Source organism: Balaenoptera ricei, chromosome 2 (assembly GCF_028023285.1).
Source record: "Balaenoptera ricei isolate mBalRic1 chromosome 2, mBalRic1.hap2, whole genome shotgun sequence".
NCBI lineage: Eukaryota > Metazoa > Chordata > Mammalia > Artiodactyla > Balaenopteridae > Balaenoptera > Balaenoptera ricei.
This window is the reverse complement of record NC_082640.1, coordinates 5,629,211-5,656,989: the sequence shown is the minus strand read 5'-3', so window position 1 is coordinate 5,656,989 and position 27,779 is coordinate 5,629,211. Positions and strand designations below refer to the sequence as shown.

At 43.7% G+C, this 27,779-nt stretch overlaps 1 protein-coding gene and 1 long non-coding RNA gene across 2 annotated transcripts in view; one reads left to right on the top strand and one right to left on the bottom strand.

Moving 5' to 3' along the window:
- The window catches only part of CUBN (cubilin), a 267,353-nt gene that overhangs the window by 131,428 nt on the left and 108,146 nt on the right, over positions 1-27,779 (bottom strand). Inside the window, exons 29-31 of the mRNA XM_059910072.1 lie at positions 23,454-23,635; positions 18,587-18,761; positions 17,003-17,172 (exon numbers count right to left, since the gene is read on the bottom strand). Coding sequence (XP_059766055.1) covers positions 17,003-17,172; positions 18,587-18,761; positions 23,454-23,635 — 527 coding nt within the window. The remainder of the gene's footprint in view (positions 1-17,002; positions 17,173-18,586; positions 18,762-23,453; positions 23,636-27,779) is intronic.
- LOC132360231 (uncharacterized) lies at positions 7,528-8,794 on the top strand. Its single transcript, XR_009501057.1, has 2 exons — positions 7,528-7,956; positions 8,147-8,794. It is a non-coding gene; the product is annotated as an uncharacterized LOC132360231 (long non-coding RNA).

Below are 27,779 nucleotides of genomic sequence, written 5' to 3'. Positions count from 1 at the left end.
GAGCATCCAGAACACATGACATGACGGTGCCACCGGGGGCCCTCTGTACCCTGAGCTGCAGCCAGAGGGTCGAACTGAGCCAAACATTTATGAACTTTAGTCCTTGATGCTTTATAATGTCAAGGAGATCTGAGTAAATATCAACCCCTTCTCAAAGCTGACACGTGTCAACTTCAGCTCAAAGTGATGGGGAGGAAAACCATTCAAGTGAGAGACCAGCACCCCTTCCTGATGATGCTTACAGAGGCCAATGGTCAGAGTCCAAGGACCGGCAATTTGAGAAAATAAAGGAGCCAAGCAAAGGGAACCTTTCGCCTTTCCACATACTTACTGATGATGGAAATATGTATTATTTAACAACATGCATTCTTTAAAAGCAGGTGGCAGAATTCCTTTTAAAGAGAGAATAACAGAAGGTGTTTGTTTAGCAAAACACCCTCGCAGGCTCGCAGAGAGTGACCGCCAGGGGAGAGATGCTACGTGACGTCACTGTGGACAAGTCTCTCTCCTCTCTGCCCTCCAGCTGCCTAATCTGTAAAACTGATGGCCATGAGAATACAGTTCACACTGTTCATCAGCATTAAATAAGTTAAAAGACATAAAGGTACGTCGGGTCGTTTCTGGCACACAGTAGGTACTTAATAGATATTAACCTCTGCTATTAAAGTGGGACAAAGAGATTGCTAAATTGCTGTTTAAGAAATGGATAAAACATCGTAGGGAGGGAACGGGAAAGCTAGGGAGGCAAAGACAAAAAGAGGTCCAAAGATGGGGGTTCATCCAGCAAAACGGAAGCCTGAGTTGGAGACATAATCCATGAAAACCGCCCAGCTGGGGCGGTGGGGTGGGCATAGTGTGGCAACTTCTGACCCGGCCCCCAGTGGTTCATGCCCTGTGCAGTCTCCTCCCTGGAGGGTGGCATGGACCTAACGACCTGCTTCTGATAAACAGGACAAGGTCAGAGTGAGGGGTGTCACTGCCATGGCTCGGTTGGGACAGATGGACCCTTGCACCTTGCTGGCAGCCTCTCTTGCTGGCGCTGTCCCCTGCGCCCTGTACTGCTCGCCCTGATGAAGCAGCTGCTGTGTCGTGAGAGGCTCTGCAGAGAGGCCGCGTGGCGAGGGGCTGAGGGAGGCCTCCGGCCACAGCCTGCAGAGAACCGAATCCTGCCAAGGGCCACGTGGTCAGTCACACCGGGGTTCCTGACCCGCAGAAACTAGAATTATTGTTGTTTTGCGCTATTACATTTGGGGATACGTTTTTAGGCAGCAACAAAGAACCAATCCAGGGGGTGTGAAATGAGGGACTGAGCAAGGAATGAACACTGGAGTTTTTAGGGCAAGGATGTCTAATATCACATTTTAGCTCACCTGCAATATTTAGGCAAAGTCTACCATATAAAAGAGCCTCATGTGTGTAGTATCTTGGAGAAATAAAGAAAAGAGGTCTAAATCCCAACTTTTTCTTAAAAAGGGGTAGAGAGAAAGGGAACGGCCATAAGAAGCAAGAGATAGAGGCCTTGAAATGTAAACAGTGACAAGAAATGGACACCTGGGTGACCACTCCCCCCCGCCTCACCTCTCCACACAAGAGTCCCTGGAAATATTATGGGATGATGGGTTTCCCAGGCCTCTGAGTCTCCTTTCCCTCACCTGGAGCGACTCCCTGTGTCACCTTCCACTGAAGGGACCAAAAGTCATTCACGGAACTTAGTGACTTGGAAATTACTTGAGGTCCGAGGGGTGACTGGATGTAGCGACGGGGCAGCCGGAGGGCGGGCTGAGTTGTGTACACAAAGGGAAGAAATGCAGACAGAGTGGCACCTCCACTGCCCTTGGAACCGCTGGCCCTCCCAGAGGAGCTGCAGTGGTGACGGTGACGTGCCTGGCGCGAGATGCGCATTCAGCGAATGTGTTACCCTGATGGTGAATGCCATTGTTTTCTTTCCTTGTGTCTCCCTTAGTTCTTTGGAAAGTAAAGCTATCACAGCTTGTTCAAGAATTCATAAGATCCCTTAATGTAGCAGGTTGAGTTGGGGATGACAAAGTGTCCGGTCTAGTTCAGGAAGAACAGTGATTTCTTTAAAAATCTCTGTGTTCCGCTCCAAACATTTTCCCTACAACACCAAACCCTGCTCCACAGCACAGCTTCCACAATATTCAAAAAGTGGAGGGCTTCCCTGGTGGCGCAGTGGTTGAGAGTCTGCCTGCCGATGCAGGGGACACGGGTTCGAGCCCTGGTCTGGGAAGATCCCACATGCCGCGGAGCGGCTGGGCCCGTGAGCCACGACTACTGAGCCTGCGCGTCTGGAGCCTGTGCTCCGCAACAAGAGAGGCCGCGACAGTGAGAGGCCCGCACACCGCGATGAAGAGTGGCCCCCGCTCGCCGCAACTGGAGAAAGCCCTCGCACGGAAACGAAGACCCAACAGAGCCATAAATAAAAAAAATTAAAAAATTAAAAAAAAAAAAAAAGTGGAGCTTAAGTGGATGTCAACACACATACTCGTCTCAAACCACACTGTTCATGGCCTCTCAGCGCGCAGCCTTCACTGACAGGCTGCGTACGGGATTCGGCCCATCTGACATTTTCCATCTGACCAGCTAAGGCCCAGAGGAGAGCACGGTGATCTTAGGTTCAGAACACCTGGGAAGCACAGGTACCTCGTGGTCAGAACACCTGGAAGCACTCTGAGAGTCAGAACACCTAGACTCCAGTCCTGGATCCACCTGGGATACTTGTTTGTTCCTGTACTTCAGAAGCTTCTGGTTATGAGTTTCATCATCTTAAAAATGGGGGTAGATAATATGAAGGTAAGTTTCTCCTGTTTCATGATAGGAATGCTCACGCATACATTTTTTAGTGGAATCTGGCAACACAGGAAATGTAAAAGCTAGCTCTTTCACTTCCGGGCGTCTACCCGAGACAAACTGTTGCACGATTGCATTCAGAAATATGGACAAGAATGTTCCTTGCTAAGGGTTGCCATAGTACAATATCAGAAGCAACTTAAATGTGCACTGACAGTACATGGGTACGTGACTCATTGTATGTTGATAAAGTTGATAAAGTGGAATCTTGTGTGGTGACAAAAGGAATGCATTAGATCTGAATGCACCACAGTGTAGAAAAACGTTCAAAACAGATTGTTGGATGAAAAGAGTGGATGGAAGAATATGTGTTAGGTTGTATTATGTTCATCAAATAAATAAATGATACAAAATAATTTATTTACTTGATGAACATAATACATTTACTTCATGTACATAATACAACATAACACATATTTGTAAAACATGCAAAATAATATTACATACTGTATACAGATGCACACATACAATGAAAAAGTACCAAAATAGCCATGGGAATTGTAAACACAATTTCTCATAAATTGGTTTCCTTTGGGCCAGGGGCTGGGAATGGAACACTGTGGGCTACACATGGGGCCTCACTTTCTCTTCAGGAATGCATTTCTTTTGGGAAAAAAAAGAAAAAAAAGAACTTGAAGCAAATGTGGCCAAATATTGAGATTTAGCAAGTAGGATGCTTTTGTTCGTGCTATACTTTACATGCGTTGTGTAGTTGATACTTTTCTGTATACTTAAAATATTTCATAATAGAGTTTTCAATTAAAAAAAGAGACTCTAAATAAAGGAAATAATGGGAAATGTAGACTAAGATTTACATATAAATATGCTCTTCAGAGCATTATTATAATAAGAAAAGAATAGGAGAAATCTAAGTGATCAATGATAAGCTAGTGGTTAACTCAGTTCTACGGTGTCCATGTAACTGATTATAGGGCCAAAGAAACTATTCTTAAGAAGAAGCATATTAAATAAGCTAAGTGAAAAAAGGCAGGATACAAAACTATATGCAGTTTTATCTTAACTCTCTTTGTGTATGTGTGTATAAGTGTGCATGTATGTGTTTCTGTAGGAAATGAGCCAAAATGTTAATAGTTTGTCTCTGTATTGCAATATTTTGGATGCCATTAATTTCTTATTTTTTTCTTTTCTGTATTTTAGAAACTTAGTATGAGGAGCATATAAAAATTTAAAATAACATATATATTTAAAGTGCTTAAGTGTTTAGCCAGATGGACATGTGAATGACCCCATACAGAGACAGGAAAATATGCTACTCGTATAACTGTACTGCAGTATCTAAGCCAAGTGGATATTAATGCCATTTAATTTAGCCTTTTGCTGCCTGACAGGAATGTATCAAGGATATGGCTTCTGTTTTAAGATTTCCAAAACATGTGTTAGTTGGCTAATATGTACAACTGTAGTCCAGCCCTCTCTCCAAGCTCTAGGCTCAGCTATCTGACTGCATTCCAGACACCATTGCTGGTATGTTCCATCAACCTTGGAAGTCAATGTCTCAAACTGAAATCATCGCCCCCTCCCCCTAATTCCTCCTGCACCTTCACTTCTTGCCTCAGTAAATGCCAGAAGTACGGACCCGATTGCCGAGCCTTTTTAGGTCCCTCCCTTATCCCCCAGTGGAATGGATCTTTATGGTCTGTTAACTCGTCCTCCGACGTGTCTCTTGGACCCCTTGCCTCCACCTGCCCGCCAGTGTCTTGCTGTGGGACTTCATGCTGTCTTGCCTAAGTCACTGAAGGAGCCTAAAATTTCCCCTGCCTGAATTTGTGTCCCCTGTTAATTCAGTCTCCAAACAACTCCCACTGAGCAAGGAGCTTTCTAAAATGTAAAATCCAATACAAAAGGAAGGCGGAGTGTCCCGATACATTTTAAAACTGTACTGAATAAAGACGAGCAATCACGGATGCCTTGCTTAGCGCCAAGAAGAGTGGCTGGTAGGGGTGCGGCGAGCGGCCCCTCCCCCAGGATCAAAGCCCTGGTGATGGAGTGACTCGTGATCCCCTTGCTGAAACACTCATCACTCACAGGCCAAAGCACATGATGAAGCAGGAAAACGAACATTACCTTCCTCAGCAATGTTTGTATTTTCATTTCTAGAAACTGGAATATATTCCCTCAGATCGCTGGAGAGCAGGAGGTGGGAAAATATGCCTACTGCATCTCCTGTCTTCTTGTTTTACTAAGTTTCATCTTGCTCAGGGAGAAAATAAACCAACTATATGTGTGGGTTAAAATTAGTATAAACTGGAGTAAGAAGAAACCATTTCAATTCAAAAGCAAAACACACAGCATGTTTTACATTCCCCAAAGTATGCCAAGGCTTCACCTTAACTTCAGAGCTAAGCTTTCCATGCAAACAAATTATAAACGTATATGAATTTGCTATTATTTTCATTTTCTGCACTATCGCTTTTTTCCTTCTTGACTCATTTGTCAATCTTCTAGAAGGTATCAAAATAAGCCACTTATGAAGTGAAAAAAATTTACCGAGATGATATATCGAAGAGTGTGTGAAAGGTTTTATAATATATTGTTTAAGATTTAAAAAAATACTTTAAGGTAAAATGAGCCTGTTCACAAACTAACCATGATAGTTAGCAATGAACCAAGGGTTATGGATCCAGGTCTGTGTGCCTAGGGTTCACAGTTTTCAAAAAGATAAGTTTAGACCTTTAACATAGTAGAGTAGCAACAGAAGCAGTAATAGTAGTAATAGAAGCAGTAATAGTAGTAATAGAAAACTCAGGAGCAGCAGCTAACACTCATCTGTACCAGGCACTGTGACTAATGCTTTAAGCATATTTTTAAAATTCCATCTTTCTTTTTTTTTTAACATCTTTATTGGACTATAATTGCTTTACAATGTTGTGTTAGTTTCTGCTGTATAACAAAGTGAATCAGCTATACATATACATATACATATATCCCCATTTCCCCTCCCTTGCGTCTCCCTCCCACCCTCCCTATCCAACCCCTCTAGGTGGTCACAAAGCACCGAGCTGATCTCCCTGTGCTATGCGTCTGCTTCCCACTAGCTATCTATTTTACATTTGGTAGTGTATATATGTCAGTGCTACTCTCTCACTTCGTCCCAGCTTACCCTTCCCCCTCCCCGTGTCCTCAAGTCCATTCTCTACGTCTGTGCCTTTATTCCTGTCCTGCCCCTAGGTTCATTAGAACCACTTTTGTTTTTAGATTCCATATATATGCGTTAGCATACAGTATTTGTTTTTCTCTTTCTGACTTACTTCACTCTGTATGACACACTCTAGGTCCATCCACCTCACTACAAATAACTCAATTTCGTTTCCTTTTATGGCTGAGTAATATTCCATTGTATATATGTGCCACATCTTCTTTACCCATTCATCTGTTGATGGACACTTAGGTTGCTTCCATGTCCTGGCTATTGTAAATAAAGCTGCAATGAACATTGTGGTACAAGTGTCTTTTTGAATTATGGTTTTCTCAGGGTATATGCCCAGTAGTGGGATTGCTGGGTCATATGGTAGTCCTACTTTCAGTTTTTTAAGGAACCTCCATACTGTTCTCCATAGTGGCTGTATCAATTTACATTCCCACCCACAGTGCAAGAGGGTTCCCTTTTCTCCACACCCTCTCCAGCATTTATTCTTTGTAGATTTTTTGATGATGGCCATTCTGACCAGTGTGAGGTGATACCTCATTGTAGTTTTGATTTGCATTTCTCTAATGATTAGTGATGTTGAGCATCTTTTCATTGTGTTTGTTGGCAATCTGTATATCTTCTTTGGAGAAATGTCTATTTAGGTCTTCTGCCCATTTTTGGATTGGGTTGTTTGTTTTTTTGATATTGAGCTGCATGAGCCGCTTGTATATTTTGGAGATTAATCCTTTGTCAGTTGTTTCGTTTGCAAATATTTTCTCCCATTCTGAGGGTTGTCTTTTCATCTCGTTTAGGGTTTCCTTTGCTGTGCAAAAGTTTTTAAGTTTCATTAGGTCCCATTTGTTTATTTTTGGTTTTATTTCCATTTCTCTAGGAGGTGGGTCAAAAAGGATCTTGCTGTGATTTATGTCAAAGAGTGTTCTGCTTATGTTTTCCTCTAAGAGTTTGATAGTGACTGGCCTTACATTTAGGTCTTTAAAAAAATTCCATCTTTCTTACAATTCCATTTTGCAGCTGGTAAAATTGAGGCTCAGAAGACATAAGTAACTTGTTCACAGTCACACACTGGGTAGTGTGGAGCCAGTATATGAACCCCATCTGTCTGACCTCTGATCAATTATCATTAAACCAACCAAAAAGATAAAATCAAGTTTTCTTCACTGACAATAGAATATTGAGAGATCATGATTCAAGGAAGCTAGTGACATGTCCGTCGTCTCCTAGACAGAAAATCCGGGGAAACAGAGTGGAAGCCACCTCTCTCTTCTCTAGACTTGCAAGCAAGCATCCTCAGTGGCCTTTCAGAAAGTCTTATTTGGGGCCCGGCTGGGTTTTGGAGTGGCTGGCACCTGTCATGCGTTCCACCCCACTGTACATGCACGGGATTCCCAGCGTGCTAACGGAGCCGGCTGGAACAAAGTGGGCACAGTGCCCAGGACCAATCACTAAACCTAACACCCAAATCCCCGATTCCTAACGCGGCTCTAGTCTTGGATCCAGATAGACGTCCACTCCTTGTCCTTTCCTGGTCTAACCACAGTCTCGTTAGACCAGCATGGCGTCTTTGCTCACCTCGCCCCTGGCCTAATTGGCTTTCAACCTGGTCTTTCCCCTTCACTTCATTTTTAATTCATTCTCGCAACGCGTGTCTACTGCTTGGATTGCCTTGAAGTTTATCGGGGTCAAGACATGTGGTGGATAAGATCAAAGGGCAGAGAAGACATCATTCACATCAGGCTGCAAAGTCCGTCTGGAGCATGAGAGCCCGTGAAATGTATTCACGTGTGGCAAACGGGAGGAGGGCAACATAGTTGCTAACGGAGCCCCATGTTGGAACGGTAATTGCCGGCGGAGGAAATACTAAGTGACAGGGAGCTGACTCCACCAGGAAATTATCCAAGCTGTTAAAGTCATAAATTTAGGTAAGGAAGGAAAGGGAAATATTGCCCATTACAGCAGCTTTCCTTGCGGGTGGAGGGCGGAGGGCGGAGGCGGCATCGGTTTCCTCCGTGAGAGATGTTTTCCAGCTACGGGCCTCTGAAATGAAATCCCCAATTCACCGCACACATCCCGTGCCGGGACTCTTGTCACTCCTGTTTCTTTGTTTTACAGGGTGGCACTCCAGCTCCAAATTTTACAGGAGACAAGAAACTCTCATAATTTGCAGTTGTTGCAAGCAGGGACTCAAAGATTGCTGGAAACGTTGGTATGAAAAGAAATCCAAGAAGCTCATTTTATTTTCACGAATAAACATACATTTAAGGAGCTTCTGAGCTGAAACACAAACAAAGCTTGTGTCCGCAGATTGAGGACCGTGGCTCCAATTCAATGATTCTTTGCTCTGGGGATGTAAAGTATCAGCGCGGCTTTTGGTAACTAACTTGGCACCGGCAGGCAAAACGGCTAAGGGGTTACCAAAAGCAAGCCACAAAATAAAACATTTAAAAGAGATTACTGGAGATCTTCCTCAAGTATCAAATGGAAGGCAAACTTTCTGTGGTGAGAAGTAAAGGAAAAAGGGAAGATATGAGAGGGAGAGAGAAAGAGAGGGAAAGAGACTGCTTTCTGTCATGGATCTATTTGTAAAACAATACATATTCAAAGAAGAACTGTTGAAGAATTGTTTCTTTGAAGTACTGACTCCTATTATTCCTGTGTCTATTTGTTCGGGTTTGGAAATATCAATGTTTTAAAAGGAAACACATCGTAGGTAGTGTCTTAAAAAAATAAAACGAAATACGGATACTGTGTTTTACGTTTGCCCTGTCCCACCCTGTGTCTTATTGTCAGATCGTGTGAACAACAGGCACTGCAGCTTTGGCGTGGGGGGGATCTGGTTTTCTTCGGTTCAGATCCAGCACTTTGCTTTCCTTCTCCTAGAGCAGCACGAAGAGCTTCAGAAAGAAAACCGTGACTCATGATGTGCCCGTTTTTTTGTACCAGGTCCCGTAGCCCTAGTGGATAGTTTCTCCAGATGAGAGGCCGGACCAGGACCGCGGTCTGCTTGCTTTTATCTGTTTCTCACTGATTCTCACCAGGCAGACATTCCATTGTGTTGAGCAAAGAGGATGTTGAAATCAGAGGCCGGGGGTCTCCGGGGGCCAGTCATGCCGCTGATCTGACTTCTCTCTTCCCCTCTCACACTGGCCTACAGCCCGCATTTCTAGGACATCAATAAGAGCTCGCAGAGCTACGTGAATTTAAGGCTCAGGAGAGAGCCTGTAATTAAGCAATTAGGCTGTCAGTGGGAGGTCACTTGAATACTCGGCCTTCGTGAAAGGAAACCTAACGGAGCCGTTTTCCTGCTGACCGTACAAGTTCTGTGCAGCCCCTGGGTCCCGCTGCCGCCTTAGCAAGAAGCACTCACAGTGTGTCCTTCAGGAGAGCCAGAGGTTAATGACGCCAGCCACTCGCAGGGACTGAGCAAAAAGTGCACACATATTACCAAATTAGTTGAAACCTGAGTGTAAATTGAGCTTTCTGATGAGCTCCAGATGATGCCATCACCACTTCAATAGCAGCCCAAAAAATCTAGTTTCTCTCTTTTTTTATTACAGCAGCATGAAATTCTAGAAAACATGCTTCTGCCATGTTATCTAAGTTCTCATGTGGCTCGAAATACTGAGATCGAATATCAATAATCATGCCAGGGAGTGAACTCTGCTCAACACGCTCGCAATTTTCCACTGAAGGCTGGGATGGCTTTCTCTGGCATATGCACACATACCTTCCTGACACTATTCCCTGCATCCTGTCTTACTCCTTACAAATAATTCTGAGAGATGGCTGGGTCTCTAATGGGACTCTGCCACTAACTGCGGTTTATCAAGCACATCACTCTGGCCTCTGGGCCTCTGAGTTCTTACCAGTAAACTAAGAGACTTGGACTGACTAGGTGACCTCCGAGGTTCCTTCCACCCTGTTAATTGTCTGATACTCATTTAGCTAGGGCCCTGTTAGCTAAGCCAGAGGAGTGTGAGTGAGGTCCAGAACTGGGTCGAGATGCTTGCCTCACACCTGTCCATCTCCTATTCTCAAAACTCTTCAGGGAGGGAGGACTTGGGCCTTTCTTTAAACCCAAAGCCAGAGGATTGGATTCTACCTGGCAGGAACAGAACTGCATGTTTCTTACAATACAAGCTACATCAACTGGAAAAAAAAAAAAAAATCCCAGTCATTGTAGGAGCAGAGACCACAAAAATTCATGTATTCCTGTGTTTGGCCGTGCATCTGTTAGTCATTCACGCATCAAGCAGACTGACCCTTTGGCATACAAAGACTGCTGCTGTGGGTTCTGTGAAAGGGGACAGAGGCTGTGCATTACTGCTCCGTGGTTAAATTTTCATCTGTTTCTTCTGCTTGCTGAAAATTGTGCGTCTAGTTCCACGCAGCCAAGAGTGATGGCTTAGGGCTCCCTTGGGCTTACGCTGTCTCCACTTGGGACCTCTGGGGACGAGACCTCCTACAAGAAGAGCTCTCTTCTGTACAGCAAGTGGAGTGTGGAGATGACCCCTTAGCCACTGCCCATGGACTTGTGCCCCAGGGGACGAACAGAAGCCCAGTGCTGTGGAGTTGGACTGTGGCCTCCGGAATGAGCCCGCTACTGACATCACCTTCACTACTGACAGACCCTTCGTGTCTGCTCCTCCAACTCCCCCCCTTATTCTCCTCTTCCGACCCACAGACACAACTCAGAACTGGATCCTCTCCCCTAGGTCCCCTCTTTCTGCTTGGGCTCCCCAGGCACTTGATTTTATAAGTGAGCAAACTAGCATCCCCAGGCCGTGCAGAGAGGTGAGTGGCGGTGCTGAGCCTGGAAACGACCTCCTGGCAGCGTCTGGAACATAGTGGGCACCAAAGACCGAATGGACGGATGGAACCCAGACCACCTGGCTTCACAGGATACCCACTTCGCAATTCATGTTCGAGATCCTAACACTTTTCCCAATATTGATAAATGAAGTGTGGGTTCATCCGAAAAAGAGTTCAGAATGGTTCCAGAGTAACCGTGGTTTTATTCCCCCCTCCACTATTTTTTCAGTTGGCCTTTACCCTGTGACAGTCCCCTGCATGTAGACTGTCATTTTTATATTTTACCAAAATACTTACTCTTACTTTAGGCTTCCTTGCATTTTAGTGCTGGTCCTGCTGTTAATTTGTACCTGGTCTTGATCCTGACCTCTCTGCACCACGACTTTCTTATTTTTCGTATAAACAGATGACAGTAAATTATCTCTAACCTCTCCTCTTCCGATCTTAACATTCTATGTGTCCCTGTGTTTACAACAATAAACACGATGACTTTTAGAAAGAATATTTCCACTTCTGACAATCCAAACTGATATAGGAGGTTTAAAACCCTGAAGGCTGGTCCTATCCAAGCATAATTTACCTTGGTATTGAATAATACACTTGCGCTCTATTAAAAATCCCATGAACACAAACATTATCTGGCAGCAGCATTGGCAGTTGAATATTTTTCTCTTTGCTAATGACTCTGTCTAAGTAGCAGGACCAAGAAATTAACTTGAATGTCTGCAAAATGAATGACTGGCTTTGTATGAACTTAAACTGCAGAGATATTATGTAAGATACTGGATTTTCGGGGGCATTTCGCATCCAGTGTCCATCTAGCCATAAAGATAGATGGCTGGTGCCTCAATGCCTACCTTCATGAACCCCTGGACAGTGAACTCTAAATTGGAGCCAAGCTCCCAGCCTCGCCAGTGCATTGCCTGCCTGTTTCTAAACCTCTGCAGACCTCCATCCCCGCAACCGTACACAGCAGATCTCTACCCCAACTTATCCGAACAGTCCTTTTTCACATTTCTTTATCTCTTAGTAAAGGTGAGTTACAAATTGTACAAACAAAAATGACTTAGCTTGTATATGATTTATGCAACTTTCAATATAAATACATTTGCAAATCAGAAAAGAAACGTTACGGTTGGCCATGGCTTCAAATTTCTCATTCTGAAAATATGAAATTTATAAAACCAACCTGGCCCTTCCTCAGGTCTCTGCCCTGATAACATGACTTCATCATTTACTCCATTGATCTCTTACACTCAGCTGCTCTTTTGTCACCAGCACCCTGCCCTCCCGGCATGCTTAAGCTTCTTCACCACTACAACAAATAATAATAACAACTTTCCTTTGATCCTGACTTACCACAGATGATGGCCCTTTATCCCTGTATACAATTCACTTTCCTAATTCTGGGGAAAAGCTGAGAAGCTCTTGTATCTCCTAACCCATCGTGATCTGGAGTCTTCCAGTACTACCCACACCAGTCCTGCTTCTTAAAAGGTCATCAAAGACTGAATCTGGTGGCTTCATTTCAGCCTCATCTGCTGGATTTGACACCTCTGCCCACCCATTCTTAAAACTGACTTCACTGTTGGTTTCTATGCTACCATTCTCTTCTGCTTCTCCACTCATCTCCTTGAGTACCCTTCAGTCTCCTTGTCCTTTGTTTCTCCATCTTCCCCCTAAATGGTGATTTAGGGCCAAGAGTTTACTTGGCCCTTTTCTCTTTACAAAATACTCGTATACAGGATTCCACCTACTTCTGTGGTTTTAACAACCATCCAAGTATACAGAAATTATCCTCAAGTGGGTATGTCCAGCTCAGACCCCATCCTGAGCACTGAACCCATTTGCTGAACTCTATAAGGGACGCAGTGTAGACCTTCAAACTCAAGTTTCCAAATCAAACTGAGTAGTCTATCCCTTTAGTACTCTCTTAGCCAATGGCATTATTATTTACCCATTCTTCAAGCAAATCATCTTAACCCCTGCATCTCTATCACCCCTCCCCCCGACCCTCCACCGTGTAATTAGCCTCTAGGTTTCGGTGGCTACGCCAACATAAGCTTGCCGGTACATCCTTTCTCTCCACTCCCAAGGCCACTCCCCAAGGTTTTTCCATAGCTCTCCAGTCAGCCTTTATACCATCCTTCTCTTTCTCTGCCGACCCTAGCCTCACACGGCTGCCTGTTATTATAAAACACAGTTTTGAGTACGTTACAGAAAACGTTCATCAACTCCCCGCACTGGCTATAGGATAATTTCAAATTCTTCACAGAGCACAAAAGAGTTTGTCCAGTTCGGGTGTTCTCTATAGACCCTGGGTCTCCACACGCCCCCCAGCACAGAGCTACAGCCCAAATGTCTGTGCACGCTCGCGCTTCTGCGCACAATCTACCCTGTCCTCCCCCCGGAGCTCCCTCCCCTGGCTTCTGTGCCACATGTCTACTAGTGAAATTCTGCCGCGTACATGTCATCTTCGGTGTGAGACCTCCTCTGGCTTCCAGGCCCAAATGAATCACTCCTGTCTCCTCGTGATCATTATTACAGTTTACTGAGTCCTGGGTCCACGAAGTGCTTGGTGCTGTGCTAGCAGAAAGGTTCATAGACAGGGCCTTCTTTTACCGAAGACCTGGAGGCCCAGGATCCTAGGCTGGTTGCTCCTCCGAGTATTCCACAGCACCGCCTCCACCACGGCCCCTGGCACGTGCCTCTCTGGGGAAGCCCACCATCCGCGTCATGGCGACTAGGGCTGGCATGGACGGAGGGCTTTCTGTGTGACAAGCGGATCACCGACATGACCTCCAGTATCCCAACGACAAATCTGACACAGATACTCTTACTGTCCCCGTTTCACAATTAAGGAAACCGAAGCTGAAAGATGAGCTTTCTCCCAGGCGACTCAACTAGAAAATGGCAGAATTCAGGCTCAGCCCCAGGGCCGCCCGACCACAGAGCTGGATTTCTCAAGCACAGCGCTGTGGTGAGCCACACGGCTGGTGCAGTTCGCTTTCTATATCCATGTGCCGCTCCAGTGCTTAGCAGCACCTGCTTCTCATATTCGCATCTCCCCGCAGGCGGGGCTACCCCAGCTACTTCATGCGGGATCCCCTGATCCTGGCAACTTGTTTGGACTATTACATTTTGTATTTTACCGTATCTGCCAGACTGGACTCCTCCCAACACCTGTATGTGGGTTTATTTTCTTATCTCCATGCCTAATGACCAGATTATATTTGAGGTTTTACTTCCTCCTGTCTGTTTCCTCTGGCTACAGTTTGTGAAGTCAAGCCCAGCTGTGTGCTGAGATATGGCGCTGGTTACGAGAAAGCCCAGTCTATGTATTTCTATCTCATGCAGGTGGAAAATCCTACTCATGACCCCAGGAGGGAAAAAATGCAGCCATGCTGGGTGTGCCTTTGACCTAGGCTTTGTTTTGTTCACACACCTTTGCATGTTGAATCTTATGGATTAGGAACTTTACCAAAGAGAAGAAACTGTACCTGGAACCATACAGACCGGGAGAAAGTGATGGAGAATTGCCCACCAGAGACAAAACTGTAAGGCAGACAAGCTGTCTCTGGCCCATTCGACCTTCTCTTGAAGGCACCTCTACTGCTTCAATGCTTTATTTCACCTTCATGTTTAAAGGTTATTTTAGGAGAGTACAGAGTTCCTGGTTGATAGTTATTTTCTTCCTTCAAATTTAAGATACCAACTCTCGTCTTTTCTCTTTCCGGTTATCACTGTTGAGAAGTCAGCATTCAGTCTGCCACTTCCTAAAAGATTATCTGTTCACCCGCTCACCTACTCTCCTGGATGATTGTTACATTTTTTTCTTTATCTTTTAGATAAAGATTAAAATCTTTAAGTTTTCTCAGATAAGTATGTCTTTCTATTTATCCTGCTTGGCTGTATACAGGCTCCCTTGGGATTCTTGTTTTTGTAAATTGATGTCTCTCATCAGTTTTGGAAAAGCCTTAGTCATCAGCTCTTCAAATATTGTTCCTGCTCCATTTCTAGATGTATTTAAATGTATGTTACATCTTTTATATGTGTCCTATATTTGTCTTAACCTCTATTCTGTATTTTTCATCCTTTTGCTTTGTTTTGTTTTGTTTTCTTGGATAGATTCTTCTGATATCTTCCAATTCACTTGTTCTCTCATCTCTGTCTAATTTGCCTAACATACAAAAAACAAACAAGCAAAACACCCCAAACCCTTCCACTGAGATATTAATTTCAGCTTCTGTGTTTATCCACTTTAAATTTTTCAGTTTTTTAAAAAAAATATTTGCAATGTCACTTTTTATGATTTGCAGTCCTTGCTGAAAGTTTTAATTTTGACTTTTATCTCCATAAGCTTAGTAACCATAGTTGTTTACTAACCTGTGCCTGGTAATTTTAGCACCTGGCCTATCAGTGTTTATTTCCATTGTCTGTTATTCATGTTATAACTCATTTATGTTGTATTGTCTCCTCCTATATATAAATATCTTTGATAGTGTGCTTGCTGTTGCATATGAAAATTATTGGTAGAAATGAGGTCTGGGATGATTTCATCTCCCTTTGAAGAAGAGTTTAAATTGCTTTGGCCAGATGTCCAAGGCCTAGATGCATTAGCAATGCAAGGTTCCTCTCATTATTCCATGGCTTGAGATTTAGGGAGGCCACTCAGGTGAATCGACACTTGGATGCAGTCTTTCTGAAAGCTGTTACTTTCATTTTACCTAGGATTTAGGAGAGTTTACCAGGACCCACACCCTACTCAGGTCCTGGACTCAAACTTTGCTCCTCTTTGCCCTGAAAGGCTCTGAGAAGTGCCACTAACTCCTTCTGGATCAGCAAATGCCCCACGGGCAAAAGCAATCCCAAGTACCAAGCTCACATCTCTCTTGGATGTTAACTCAGAAATTTCACACTACCTTGTGAGTTCCTTGTTGCATTTAGGAAAATGTTGTAAAATATCATCCAAAGTTTCAAAATTGTCTTTGTCAGGAGAGTTACCATTATGGAAAGTGGATGTCCTACACCTTAAGTTTGGTGTAGGACATAATGCTTTGCCAATTTAGACTCTGAAGATTCATGTTAAAAGGTTAATACATAACCATAAATCAAATGAACTTTTAAGTAGATTAATGATTTAATCTTGTAAAATAATACTTGAAATCATACTGTTAGCCTGGACTACTTTGAAAATTATGAAACAACTTTTGAATTTTCCTGAGTTAAATTTGAAAGCTAGCCAGTTGGAATTTGTATAAGAAACGGTCAGGAAACTAAAACAGAAAGATCCATTAGCCAAGAGGATCTGGTTTATATTTGAATGAAATATCTCTAAATACAAATGAAAGATGGAAAACCTTGTGTTAAAATAAAATCAGGTAACCAAAAAAATTAAATTAAAGACAAAAAGAAAATTTCAAAATACAACCTCATTCACCTTTACATTAAACATATAGTTTCAGGTGAAAATGTATTAAACCTGTTGGTAGTGATAGACACTTTTTGTCATTGAACCAACTAACTATATTGAACCAACTATATCCCTTTTCCTCCACCCCCTGTCTCCCCATCTAGTCTGTTCTATCAGACACTGATTTGTTCAAGTAGCAGATCAAGATATCCTGATCTCAAGAAAAGTAGAACCCTGTGAGAACCCCCAGAGAGTTAATAATAATTGATTTAAAGTGGTTATGATAAAACCATGATCATAATCCACTAAACTTTCCTAATCTCTCTTGCAGCCACTTCTGGCCAATGATCTGTAAGGGGGCTTCTGTAAAAATTTTGCTTTCTTGATTAAAAAAAAAAATACAAAATAGAAACAACTAACACTATTCCTTCTCGTCTTCTTCAGATCTGAACTTAGGATGTTCCAAACTGCTGCAGCCATTTTTGGACCATGAGGTAACAACCACAAAATGAAAAGCCAATTCACTAAGAATGGTAGAGCAGAGACTGAGTTGCTAAACAAACCTCCTGGTTTATATTTAGGTAAAAAATAAATGTCCTTATATTTTAAGTTGCTAATAGTTGAGTTTCCCATGATTTGACATAGAAAACATTCATGACTAACACATTCACTAAACATGCTCTTATGGCAATGTTTTGACCCAGGTCTGACTGGAGACAATGCTTGAGATTTGTGTCACTTACCATAATACAAGAGTCCTGAGGTTCAAGGTCAAAGTCAGTGAAGTTCAAGAGAACACGGTGATGTTTTTCCACCTGAATGACCCATGCACAGTCTGTGCTGCTTCTATAAGGACTGGGGTAATTTGGAGAATGAATCTCTCCACTGGGAGCTTGGAAAATGCCACCACAACCTGTAGATGGGAGACCCAATTCAATAATGAGAGGAATCCCTGATGCACAAAACTTTACACCATTACCCGGGAGCACAGAACGATATGCTACTTTGTTTGACCACCATTTTTATGTAGTCTGTGCTAAACATCCTGAAGAACTGAACGTTCACCATTAATTCATGCATCCCAACAAAATGAAGAAGTATGCCTAAGAAAAGACTTCAAATACTTTAAATACTGATGCCAAAGGTTATTTTAAAAATACTGAAAAATAATGCAAATAAAATCATATTTTTGCAAAGCCATGAAATGCCTCTTCATTGTTCTCTAAAAATATAACATACTGTAAGAATAACACATCTCCTTCTAAGAATTTTGATAATTCAGTAGTGTACGCTTTTATAAATTATTTAACATCTGTCTTTTAAAATTTAATATTCTGGACCTTGTACAGTCATTCAGTTTTTTTAATTCCTATGATGTAATCAAATATCTATCACTGTCTAACTCTATGACCCATCATTTCTTGGGTTTATGATAATATAAACTAATAATGGGAAAATTCAGTATTATTTTCTGATAATTGAGAATCATTTTTGGGTAATCTAAACACCATGTAAATATAATTTTCATTAAATTCATGCACCATTAACTTTAGGAAAGCTCTAATATACTTACTATATCACCTCTGGCCTACAGAAGTGGCGCCATAAGGCAGCCTGGAGTCATGTCTTTGCTTTGGCATTTTTTTAGCTGTGTGACTTTGGACAGGCCACTAACTACCCTAAGCTTCCATTTCTTCATCAGTAAGATAAGGACAAGAAATAAACTTCCCTCAGAGGGTGGTTGTGAGGATTAAATGAGAGAGTCTTTGTAGAACAGTTAGAAAAATGCCTGACATACAGTAAGCGTTCAATAAACATTGCTATTAGTAGTAGCTGCATAGATTAACATCTGCTAAAAGATTTTGTACATTAATACTTTATTTTTAAAACTCTGCAACAGGTAATTTATTTAGACAGCCTAAGATCTTGGGCAGAAAGTCACTATATAACAAAAGGTAATAATTCCTTGAAATTCACAAATTTAACATTTGCCAAGCATCCAAATGCGTGGCATAAAGTAATTTACCGCTTTGTCGATGCCCAAATTGAGGCTGGTGAACAGGCAGAAGTCCCTTGGAGAGAAAGCGAGTCCAACCAACCACCCTGCTTCTGCTTTCAGCATGGGTGTGCACACTTGCATGGGCTGGTTTTCACATACGAGGTGACTTTGGAAGTTAAACTCTCTTTCTCAGGGAAGCGTATGTGCCATTAGAGAAGTCACAGAGCTGTGACGGAGGATGTAGCCGTCACATCGCTCTCTAAACACTTCGTGAAATTTAACGAGGGCTCAGCTTAAGTATTTTGAGACAGCTCCTTGGTTCACCCACCTCCAGGGACCGCTCTCCATGAGATATTGAAGCCTCTCCCATTTATGGACCAGTCAGTCTTGAATCGGATTGCCAGCTCATTTCCAGTGCTGGAGACCTGCATGGGATTCTCAGACGATCTTTGCACACACAGCTGGGCTATCCTGGGAGAGTGGAAATCAGGGCCTCCATAGATCTATGACGGGACGGAGAAAAAAAGAACTTGAGAGAGATATTTAAGCAATTACAAGCCTTCCGCTGATTCCCCTTTAGCACCAGCGTGTGGATCCTATTATCAGCAGAGATTGAAATCTCAGCCTCCCCACGTGGGGACACACTGTAAACCTGAGCTGGATTTTCCAAGGCACTCCCTCTGCCCTCATAACACACAAGTTCAACCGCCCATGAAATGCCTGCTTGTTCCCTCAGCCAGAGCTGCAGAGCTGAACTGAGTAGATTATCCCAGACTCTCCCCTATCTCCCCTTCCCCTCTTCCAAGTTCACATAGGATCCCCTGCTTTCTTTGGCAGAGGCATGTGGCAGATAATCCGGTATCAAGTCTGATTTTCTAACTCTTCTGGGCGCATAGGAATAGCCTTAGCATAAAGCTATTTTGTTTGTTCACTGAAGGCTATTGATCACTGCTACATTTTTAGGATTTTCCACTTTGCAGCCCGAATGCTTTACAAGATCAGGCATTTAATATGATATTTCTGCCCCTTCAGAGGGAATGAAAACGTAACCTCTATCAGTGTGTTCTGCGGTCCCCTCAGGGAGGGAGTCCTACAGGCCCCTCTGTACCTTCTCCTAGCACAGACGCTCACAGGAGCAAGATGGAGAGCATTCAGCTCCTGCTCGGGAATCGCCCTGGACTCTGCCCCGCTAGGTCCACCCCACTTGTCCCGGGGTCTCCTAGGCTTCTCCAGTTTGCAGCTATTGGGTTGGATGCAATACCCCGGCGACACACTCCTCGTGGCAACTCTCCCCTGGATCTCACGTCCAGCATCTTGCAGGAGGTCTGGCCCGGCCCAGGGGCACCTCCAGGAGGCCTCACACACAGGTTTCTCAAGGGCCCCTTGGATAGCCCGTGTGCGGGGGTGTGGGGGGAAGATAAGGATCCCACAGAAGGTGTAGACCCCCGACCTTCGATCCTGCCACACTTGCGTTAGTGCAAGAACCACCAGTTTTGCTGACAGTTCTCAGGCACGCTGGCATCTGCGGCCTTCCCCCTCCCGGCTGGAACCGGACCCGGGAAAGGTGGCCCAGTGGGTGCGTGGGTGCGTGTGGTGCCCTGCCCACCCCGACTTGCGCTGCTCTCCCACCCGAACATCTCCCCACCCTGAGGCCCCGCGCCCCTGCCCCGCCCCCCCCCCCCCCCCGCCCCCGAGGGCGGCTTCTGACTGATGTGGGCATCACTCAAGTGTCCTCGGGGAGGGAGAGCGAGAACAAGCAGCCTACTTTCGGCGAAGAGTGTGTGATTTGAATCCATAATGATTTCTTTGTCTGATTAATTCCCCCCAGCCATGCAGGAAAGGCCGAAATGAATGAAACCACTGTTCCAGGAGCGCCCAGCGCAAGGGCTGTAATTGCAAAGGAATGAAGCGAGCCAAACGCTTGGTGCTGATTTTCACTAGGAGGAGCTCTGTTTGTGTGGCCCCCCAAGTCCCATCAGAGGCAGGACTGGAGGCAGAGCCCCGTGTGGCCCTTCCCACGTACACATATGCAAATGGCACAAACCACACTGCTTCTGGTTTAGCACCCTTGAGATTCCCCTGCCCCCTGGCCTGGGGCGGAGCTCTGAGCCCAAAACCCACAGCCTGGGCTCCCAATCGTCCACCCCACGAGCAGCACATATTTGGACAGAACAGTGAGCGCAAGCGTTTAGTTCTAACAAAGAAAACTTGCACGTCAGCAAAATATTCTGGTTTCCCTGCTCAGGGTCCCCTTGAGATCGCAAACAAAACGGGTATGAGTCGGCCAGGCCTAGAAGCCTCCAGAAGAGTAAACACTGCCGCTTTTGACATTCTTTGCTTTCCCTCTTACAGAGCCGGGTTCACAGAGACAGCGGGGGAGAGACCAGCGGAGGCTAACGGCCCGCAATTGTCTGGGTTCACTGCGCTGAGGAGTGGCTTTCCTTTCCTGCTCTGTGCTGTTCAGACTCCTTTCTCAGAGACTGAAGTGAAATCAGCCAGTGTTTCTCTAACTGAAACAATAAAATGGTACTTTCCGCTTCCACAAATTAAAACCAATAGTTAGCACATGACTCTTCAAAAGAGGAAAAAGATGGAAAGAATTTCAGGGTGTGCTTCGTTGGATTACAGCATATGACTCAACTTTGTGGGAAAAAGAATTGGTCTGATGATCAGAGATTAAAAAATGTGTTTTTAGCCAACGCTCAGGATATAGAACATTTCAAAGCCTATGGTTTTAATCTGTTTTGAACAGTTCTTTCTGCTCTGTTAGCTCCATTTACTGCTACAATCAAGTCAGCATTCCAGGGTTATGAGTAACCAAGCGGCCGTTGCTTAATGCAACTGGCCGCTCTCCGGACACTGCTTTTTGAGAGAAAAATAGATGGGCTCTTGGTTAGATCAGGTGAAACTCAGGTAAACCGGATACCTGGAGACAGTGAGGCCCTACCGGGCTCTGAACAGGATGGGCTGATGAACAGGATGGGGACAGATGGGTGGAGAAAGTCAGCGATGTTTCCAGGCCACACACCCACCTGCGGTAAAATACTGTGCAACCTGTTGCTAACATGTCATCAGCGTCCATGTGACAAGGGATGGAAATAATCATTTTATTGTCATTAACCCAAATTGATGACAGCACCTTCTTGAGTATTTGCAGAGACGTCAAACAAGGTTTGGAGGGAAAAAGTCAGGGGGTTCACTCACTTCAGCCTTAAGAAATAAACTTGCCCAAATATTTAAGGGCTTCAAAATATTCCCTCAAACCCTGGTTGGATGGGACACGGGAGCCCACCTTGTCCTGATACAAATAAGCCCCAAGCAGACCGCAGCCTCCGCATGGTCCTTTCTGTGCAGGACCCTGTTTGAACGCTGCTGCCCGGAGGCCTTGTGCTGTCCCTCTGTCCCCAGGGCTGCTCGCAGGGAACAGGCCTGCCCTTTGCTCTCTCACGTAATGGGTGGGACAAAACCAAAGCACAATGAACCCATTTACATGTTGCCAAGTAGGCAACAATCACACGAGCTTTGCAATATGAAATTGAAGGGTGAGGAACGTGTCACGTTACCGTGGAACACCTGGCTGCCAGCCCTTTGTATGGGTTAAGGGTTTTCATGCGGCTGAGAAATCTGGCCCGCGGGAGGGAGCGTCTCGACATTCCCCACGTGAGCGTTACTCCTGCTTCACAGTCTGAGCTGAGCGGCAGTTTCGTGAATTTCGGGGGCCACCCTATTCTCTCCTCGGAAGAAACTGGTCCTCTTCTGAGCTGGAGTTACGCCTGGGCAGCCGGACTTACGTGAAGACAGGGTTCGGGTTGCACGCAAGGACTCACCGGCTCTGTCTCCAGTCCCACTTACTGCAGCATCGTCCTCCTTTGCAGAGACTCGAGCTGCTAAATGTGACTCCAGTGACACTGCGTCTACTCAGTGAGGACGTGATTTGAGAACCCCGCTTCTTTTCAAGGAGACAACTTGGTTTGTAATTAAATAAGGTTTTTAAGTTTTGAAGTTTCCTATACAGTCCTGCCAAAAAGCCGCTCCTTTCAGTACCTTGCACACTGCCCACATCTGTCCTTCTACACCGGCTGACGTGGCGTGTGCAGCGGGGACGGATTCAGTTCTCAGCTTTTCCACTCACTATCCTTATGGTTGTGGAAAAACCCAGCAATCTTTCTGAGCCTCTGTTTTGACAACAGTGAAATGGGGAGCAGTAAAATACCCCTCTTACCTCACAGGATTAGTTAACATTCAAATGGGAAAATGGATGTTGAAATCCCTTTGCAAATCACCATAAGTGTACATTATCACTGCACAACAATTGGAGATGTGCCGCTTTCATTTATCCCACAAATGTATATCAAGTGTTTACTATTTGCCAAGTGCTCTATGGCTCTGGGGGTATAGCAGTGAAACAAAACAAAACAGAACAAAAACAGACAAATACCCAGCCTTCGTGGAGTTCAAGTTCTACTAGATACAGAACCTTGTCATGAGGCAGTCCCTACCGCTGAGGCGATAGGAGTTTCATGTGTACTTGGAAATCATCTAATGACTAGATTCCTGCAACAAACAGCTGATTATAACCGATTCTCAAGGGCCATCTTAATTACCCGAGATAAAGCCACTGCAGCAGTGCTGGAAAAGCTGCGGGCACTTCCTCAGCTCCCTGCGTGCCCCACCCCGAGCACCCACGTCTGATTTACAATCTGCCGCCCACTGCCTTTCCCAAGGGAGCTTTCTCAGGCTGCAAGCGTGGGGCACTGACGATCCCAGGTTCCATCAGTGGGGACGGGAGCTGGGGGACCAATGCCTTGTGCCCTCAGAGGGAAGATTCCGAGGAGCAGACCTCCTAGGACCTCGGGGGTCGCAGCAGGATTAAGCCCACGTCGCCCACAGGGCCTCCCTTCCTTGGCTCTCTCTCCTCAGCCTCCCCCCCATGGTTGCCTCCCTTCTGCCGCCTGGTACCACCTCCTAATTACACGACCTGCCACCCAGCCATTCGGGCACTGCTTTTAGGGAAACCCAAACTGAGATATGAACCCCACTTGTCTGCAAGCATCATTCACCAAGGGCTGATACTCATCGAAACGTCTAAGAAAACAACACTGCTGGCCCCTGGAAAGAATTTAGGGTTTTCTGCAGAGTGATTTCCAGCTCTACCCCAAATCCAATAACGTGCGGAAAACTATCTAAATTCCTACCTCCAGGACATCGAAGTTGCAGCTTGCGTGATACTCCACATCAAAGTCATGGATGGTGAGCTGAACACAGCTCCCAGGGGCTGTGCGAATGTACCAGATACACTCCCTGTTGGCGGGGTATCTGTTAGGGTAGCCGGGGCTACTGAAGGAGCCCGTGTCCCCAGACAACTCTCCGCCACAACCTGTGAAAAGAGCAAGGCTCAGTCAGTTCAAAGAGGGCATCGGCCACTGGGAAAAAGTCAAAAATCCAGCTACACAAAACATAACTCAAAATGCACGATGCCTAGTTTAGGAGAGAAGTTATAAAGTCATAATAAAGTTATAATGAGCAGTTATAAAACAATGAGAAAAAACCATGGCTACAGCTTATTAAATTCACTCTTTTAAAAAAATTGATTGTATCATTTGGTGCGATAATTCACAGCTCTTATTCTCACCACGTCAAACCTTTGGTAATATTTTCAAAACGTCAACCTAATTTTTAGATCTTCTTCATTATATATAGGTAAGAATTTCCTGGTAGGAGGTACAATAGACCGTATGAGCAGTCAACACCAGGTCGCTTGGTCTTCAGTTTCCTTGTATCTAATGCATTATTTCTAAGTCCTTTCAGACCTAAGATGTGGAATTCTAAGTGCTAAAAATCCTTACCTTTGTATGAGAGACTGTAGGAAATTTTAAAAAATATATATATGATATGTCTACAAAAAAGCTTCACAGAGATGTTTATAGCAGTCTTATTCTTAATTGCTAGAACTTGGAAGCAACCAAGATGTCCTTCAGTAGCTGAATTAGATAAATAAACTGTGGTCCATCCAGACATGTGATATTATTCAACACTAACAACAAATGGACTATCAAGCCACACAAAGACACGGAAGAAATATATATGCATATTAAGACGTGAAAGAGGGACTTTCCTGGTGGCGCAGTGGATAAGAATCTGCCTGCCAATGCAGGGGACATGGGTTCCATCCCTGGTCCAGGAAGATCCCACATGGTGCGGAGCAACTAAGCCCGTGTGCCACAACTACTGAGCCTGCGAGCCACAACTACTGAGCCCGTGAGCCACAACTATTGAAGCCCATGTGCCTAGAGCCCGTGCTCCGCAACAAGAGAAGCCACCTCAATGAGAAGCCCGTGCACCGCAACAAAGAGTAGCCCCCGCTCACCGCAACTAGAGAAAGCCCGCGTGCAGCAACGAAGACCCAGTGCAGCCAAAAATAAATAAAATTAAATGTAAAAAAAAAAAAAAAAAGTGAAAGAAACCAGTCTGGAAAAGCTACATACTGTATCATTCTGACTGTATGACATTCTGGAAAAGGCAAAACTATGGAGACAGTAAAACGACCAGTGGTTGCCGGGGGCTGGAGGGGAAGCAGAGATGAATGGGTAGAGTGCTTTTTTTGAAGATTTTTAGGGTGGTAAAACTACTCTGTATGATACCGTTAGGGTGGACACATGTCATACATTTGTCGAAACCCACAGAATGTACAACATCAGGAGTGAACCCTAACACAAGCTGTGGACTTTGTCAATATAGAGTCATCAGTTGTAACAAATGCCCCACTCTGGTGGAGGAGGCTGATAATGGTGGACTCTGTGCATGGGTGGGGACCGGGTTACATGGGAGCTCCGCCTCCCACTCAGTTTTGCTGTGAACCTAAAACTCTTCTAAAAAATAAAGTGAATGACATATAAAAACAGCAACAAAAATGATATAGGTCCTGGCCCTGGGAAACGTATATCTAAAAACCAACCAACCAAACAAAAAACTGACGTATTAAACCCAGGCATGGAAAAAGAGTCTAGCATATGTTTTATGAATGTATACATCATGCCTTAGAAAGTAATTAAGGCAAATCATTATAACAAATAATCAAATGCTACAACACGTGGTACACAGTAAAACACTGCCACTGCTTACTGAGCGCATAGATGCACTTTACAGATAGTTCCTATTTTAACGCTCATAAGAACCACACGGAGCAAATATCATTATTATCTGCATTTCTCAAATGAGCAAATCAGTGCAAACATAGGTCAAGTGGTTTGTCCACGGTACCTAAGTCGTGAGTGGTGGAGCCACCCATGCGCAGAATCTCCCGCTATCAACCAATCCGTGCAATCCGGCAACGCGGGGTTCTTAATTACTACACTCGACAGACTCACATAGTTGGTAAGAATTCAGAGATTGAAGAATGGAAAGGGAGAGAAAAATTTATGGAAGAAGTAAAACTTGAGGAAGGCTCAAATTTTAAAGACAAAATTAGAAAAAAATAAAGATAAAATTAGAAAAAAAGATAAACTTTTTTCTAAAAATTCTAAATATTTTTCTTTTGTTTTCCAAAAGCAATTTTTGGTGATTAAAAAAAATTGTTTAAAAAAAAAAATTGTTTGCTCTGTTAACGTAGCTCCCTTTTCTATTTTCCAGAATATTCTTAATCAGTTGGTAAATTCTTCCAAGCACCTTCCCTTACTGAGCGTCAAGGCTTTTCATGTTTAAAAATGACAATGCCTCCTCACTCCATCGTGAATGTATGTGCATTTTCACATTAAGACACTAAAGCTGAGGTCATGTCTACTATCCACCTTTGCAAATTTATTTGTCTGTACAGGGAGTTAGAAAAAAGTGTTATAAAAGTTCAAAAGAAAGAGTCTTCATACAGAATCTCCACTTAACTGAAAAGAGCTGAGAATTCCAAGAAGGATCCTGATTGTGTAAAGAAATCGGATTCCAGCTCAACACGCTACCATCTTCTTGAATGGCCAGTTTCCTGCTTCCATTTGAAAAACCTCTGTGTTTTCAGACTTTAAATTTGCTGTACAGGACAGTATCTTTCCTATCAAGTTTCTGCTTTTATTTCTGGTTAAAGTCCTGCAAAAAAGCTATTTAAAATTAGACGTGTTGACATTGTTTGTAGCCTGTGGTGAATGTTAAAAAAACATAAGTGCATGAAGATTCAAAAATATTTTTCCGACTACAACCATCCATGGAAAATATTCCTGAAGCCAAAATCAGCACAGATTGTATATGTGCTCAGCACCACTGCACAACCCCAGGGGGCGCCAGTCACAGTGTATTCCATCAAACGATGTTCCCTGGAGTTGTGCAACACAGTGGCCCATGGAAATCATCTCTTACTAAAATACATTATAGGTAAGCAAAGCCAGTCTGTTACCCCCATTTTTTTCAACCTACATTTTCAGCTCCTATGGTTCTTGGTCTCAGTTGTATCAAATAAGCAAGCCAATGAAAAAAAAACCTTTGGCAGAAAATAACTTTGTGGTCACATAATATAAAAGAGAACAAGGAATGGAAGCTTGGATACCTCACCTGCCTTTTTATTTAGATTCAGCTCATCAGATAATCTAATTCTTTTTTTTAAATCATAGTCGATTCATCTAAAAGTCTGTATCATATTTTTCCATTGTCTTTTCCAATTGTTTTAGGTTTCCTTGCAAATTCCTTTGCAAATAGCAGGATACTAATACCCTTAACTGAGCTGCTGTAAGCTGGAATGATAATATCAGATTCTTGGCAGTCAACGATGCTTTGAAAAATTACAGTACTTTTTTATTTACCCACTTACAGCTCTGGAGACCCACAGTATACTTTTCCCTAAGGTTTAAAATAAACATAAACAAGGTTTATAAAAAAACAAAGCACAATTTTATTTTTAGGTATGCCATGTTCTTTGCTCATGAATAGCACTTATGTGTGTGTCTCCTAAAGAGAAATTCCAATATTATTAAAAGTGATACCATACTGGGGAAAAATACTGTGTGTTTGTGAGGAGGAGACAAAGAAACTGTTGGAGCTTGAAGACTCTTTGCAGCTTTCTTTTTCTCCTTCATAATCTCACTACCTCTGAAGTTCAATTTACCAAAAGGTAACAACTTTGATTTAACAGTTCACATCAAACGCAAAATAGAACAAATTAATTCAGTGGTATTTTATGGTAAAAACTATAAAGTACTGAAATATAAAGTTAATTCTGATAATTATGGTAGAAATTTAACTCCCTCTTTGTATTTCTAAATTTTGAAAGACATAAAATAACTTTCCAATTCCCATCCATCCATCCATCCATTCAATCAATATTTATTGAGCATATGCCACAGTACAAGCAGTGCTAAAGAAGCCCCTTGGGAAAAAATGCCCCTTGGGGAAAAAAAAATCCATCTGTAGACATAAAAAAACTGCTATTACCACATGCCCTCCTGCAAATCATTAAATTCTTTTTGCTTTTCCTTCAGTTTGCAAAGAGTAATTTCAATAAGTTTTGATTTGAAAAAAAATAGTGAATTCTATTTTATCTTTCA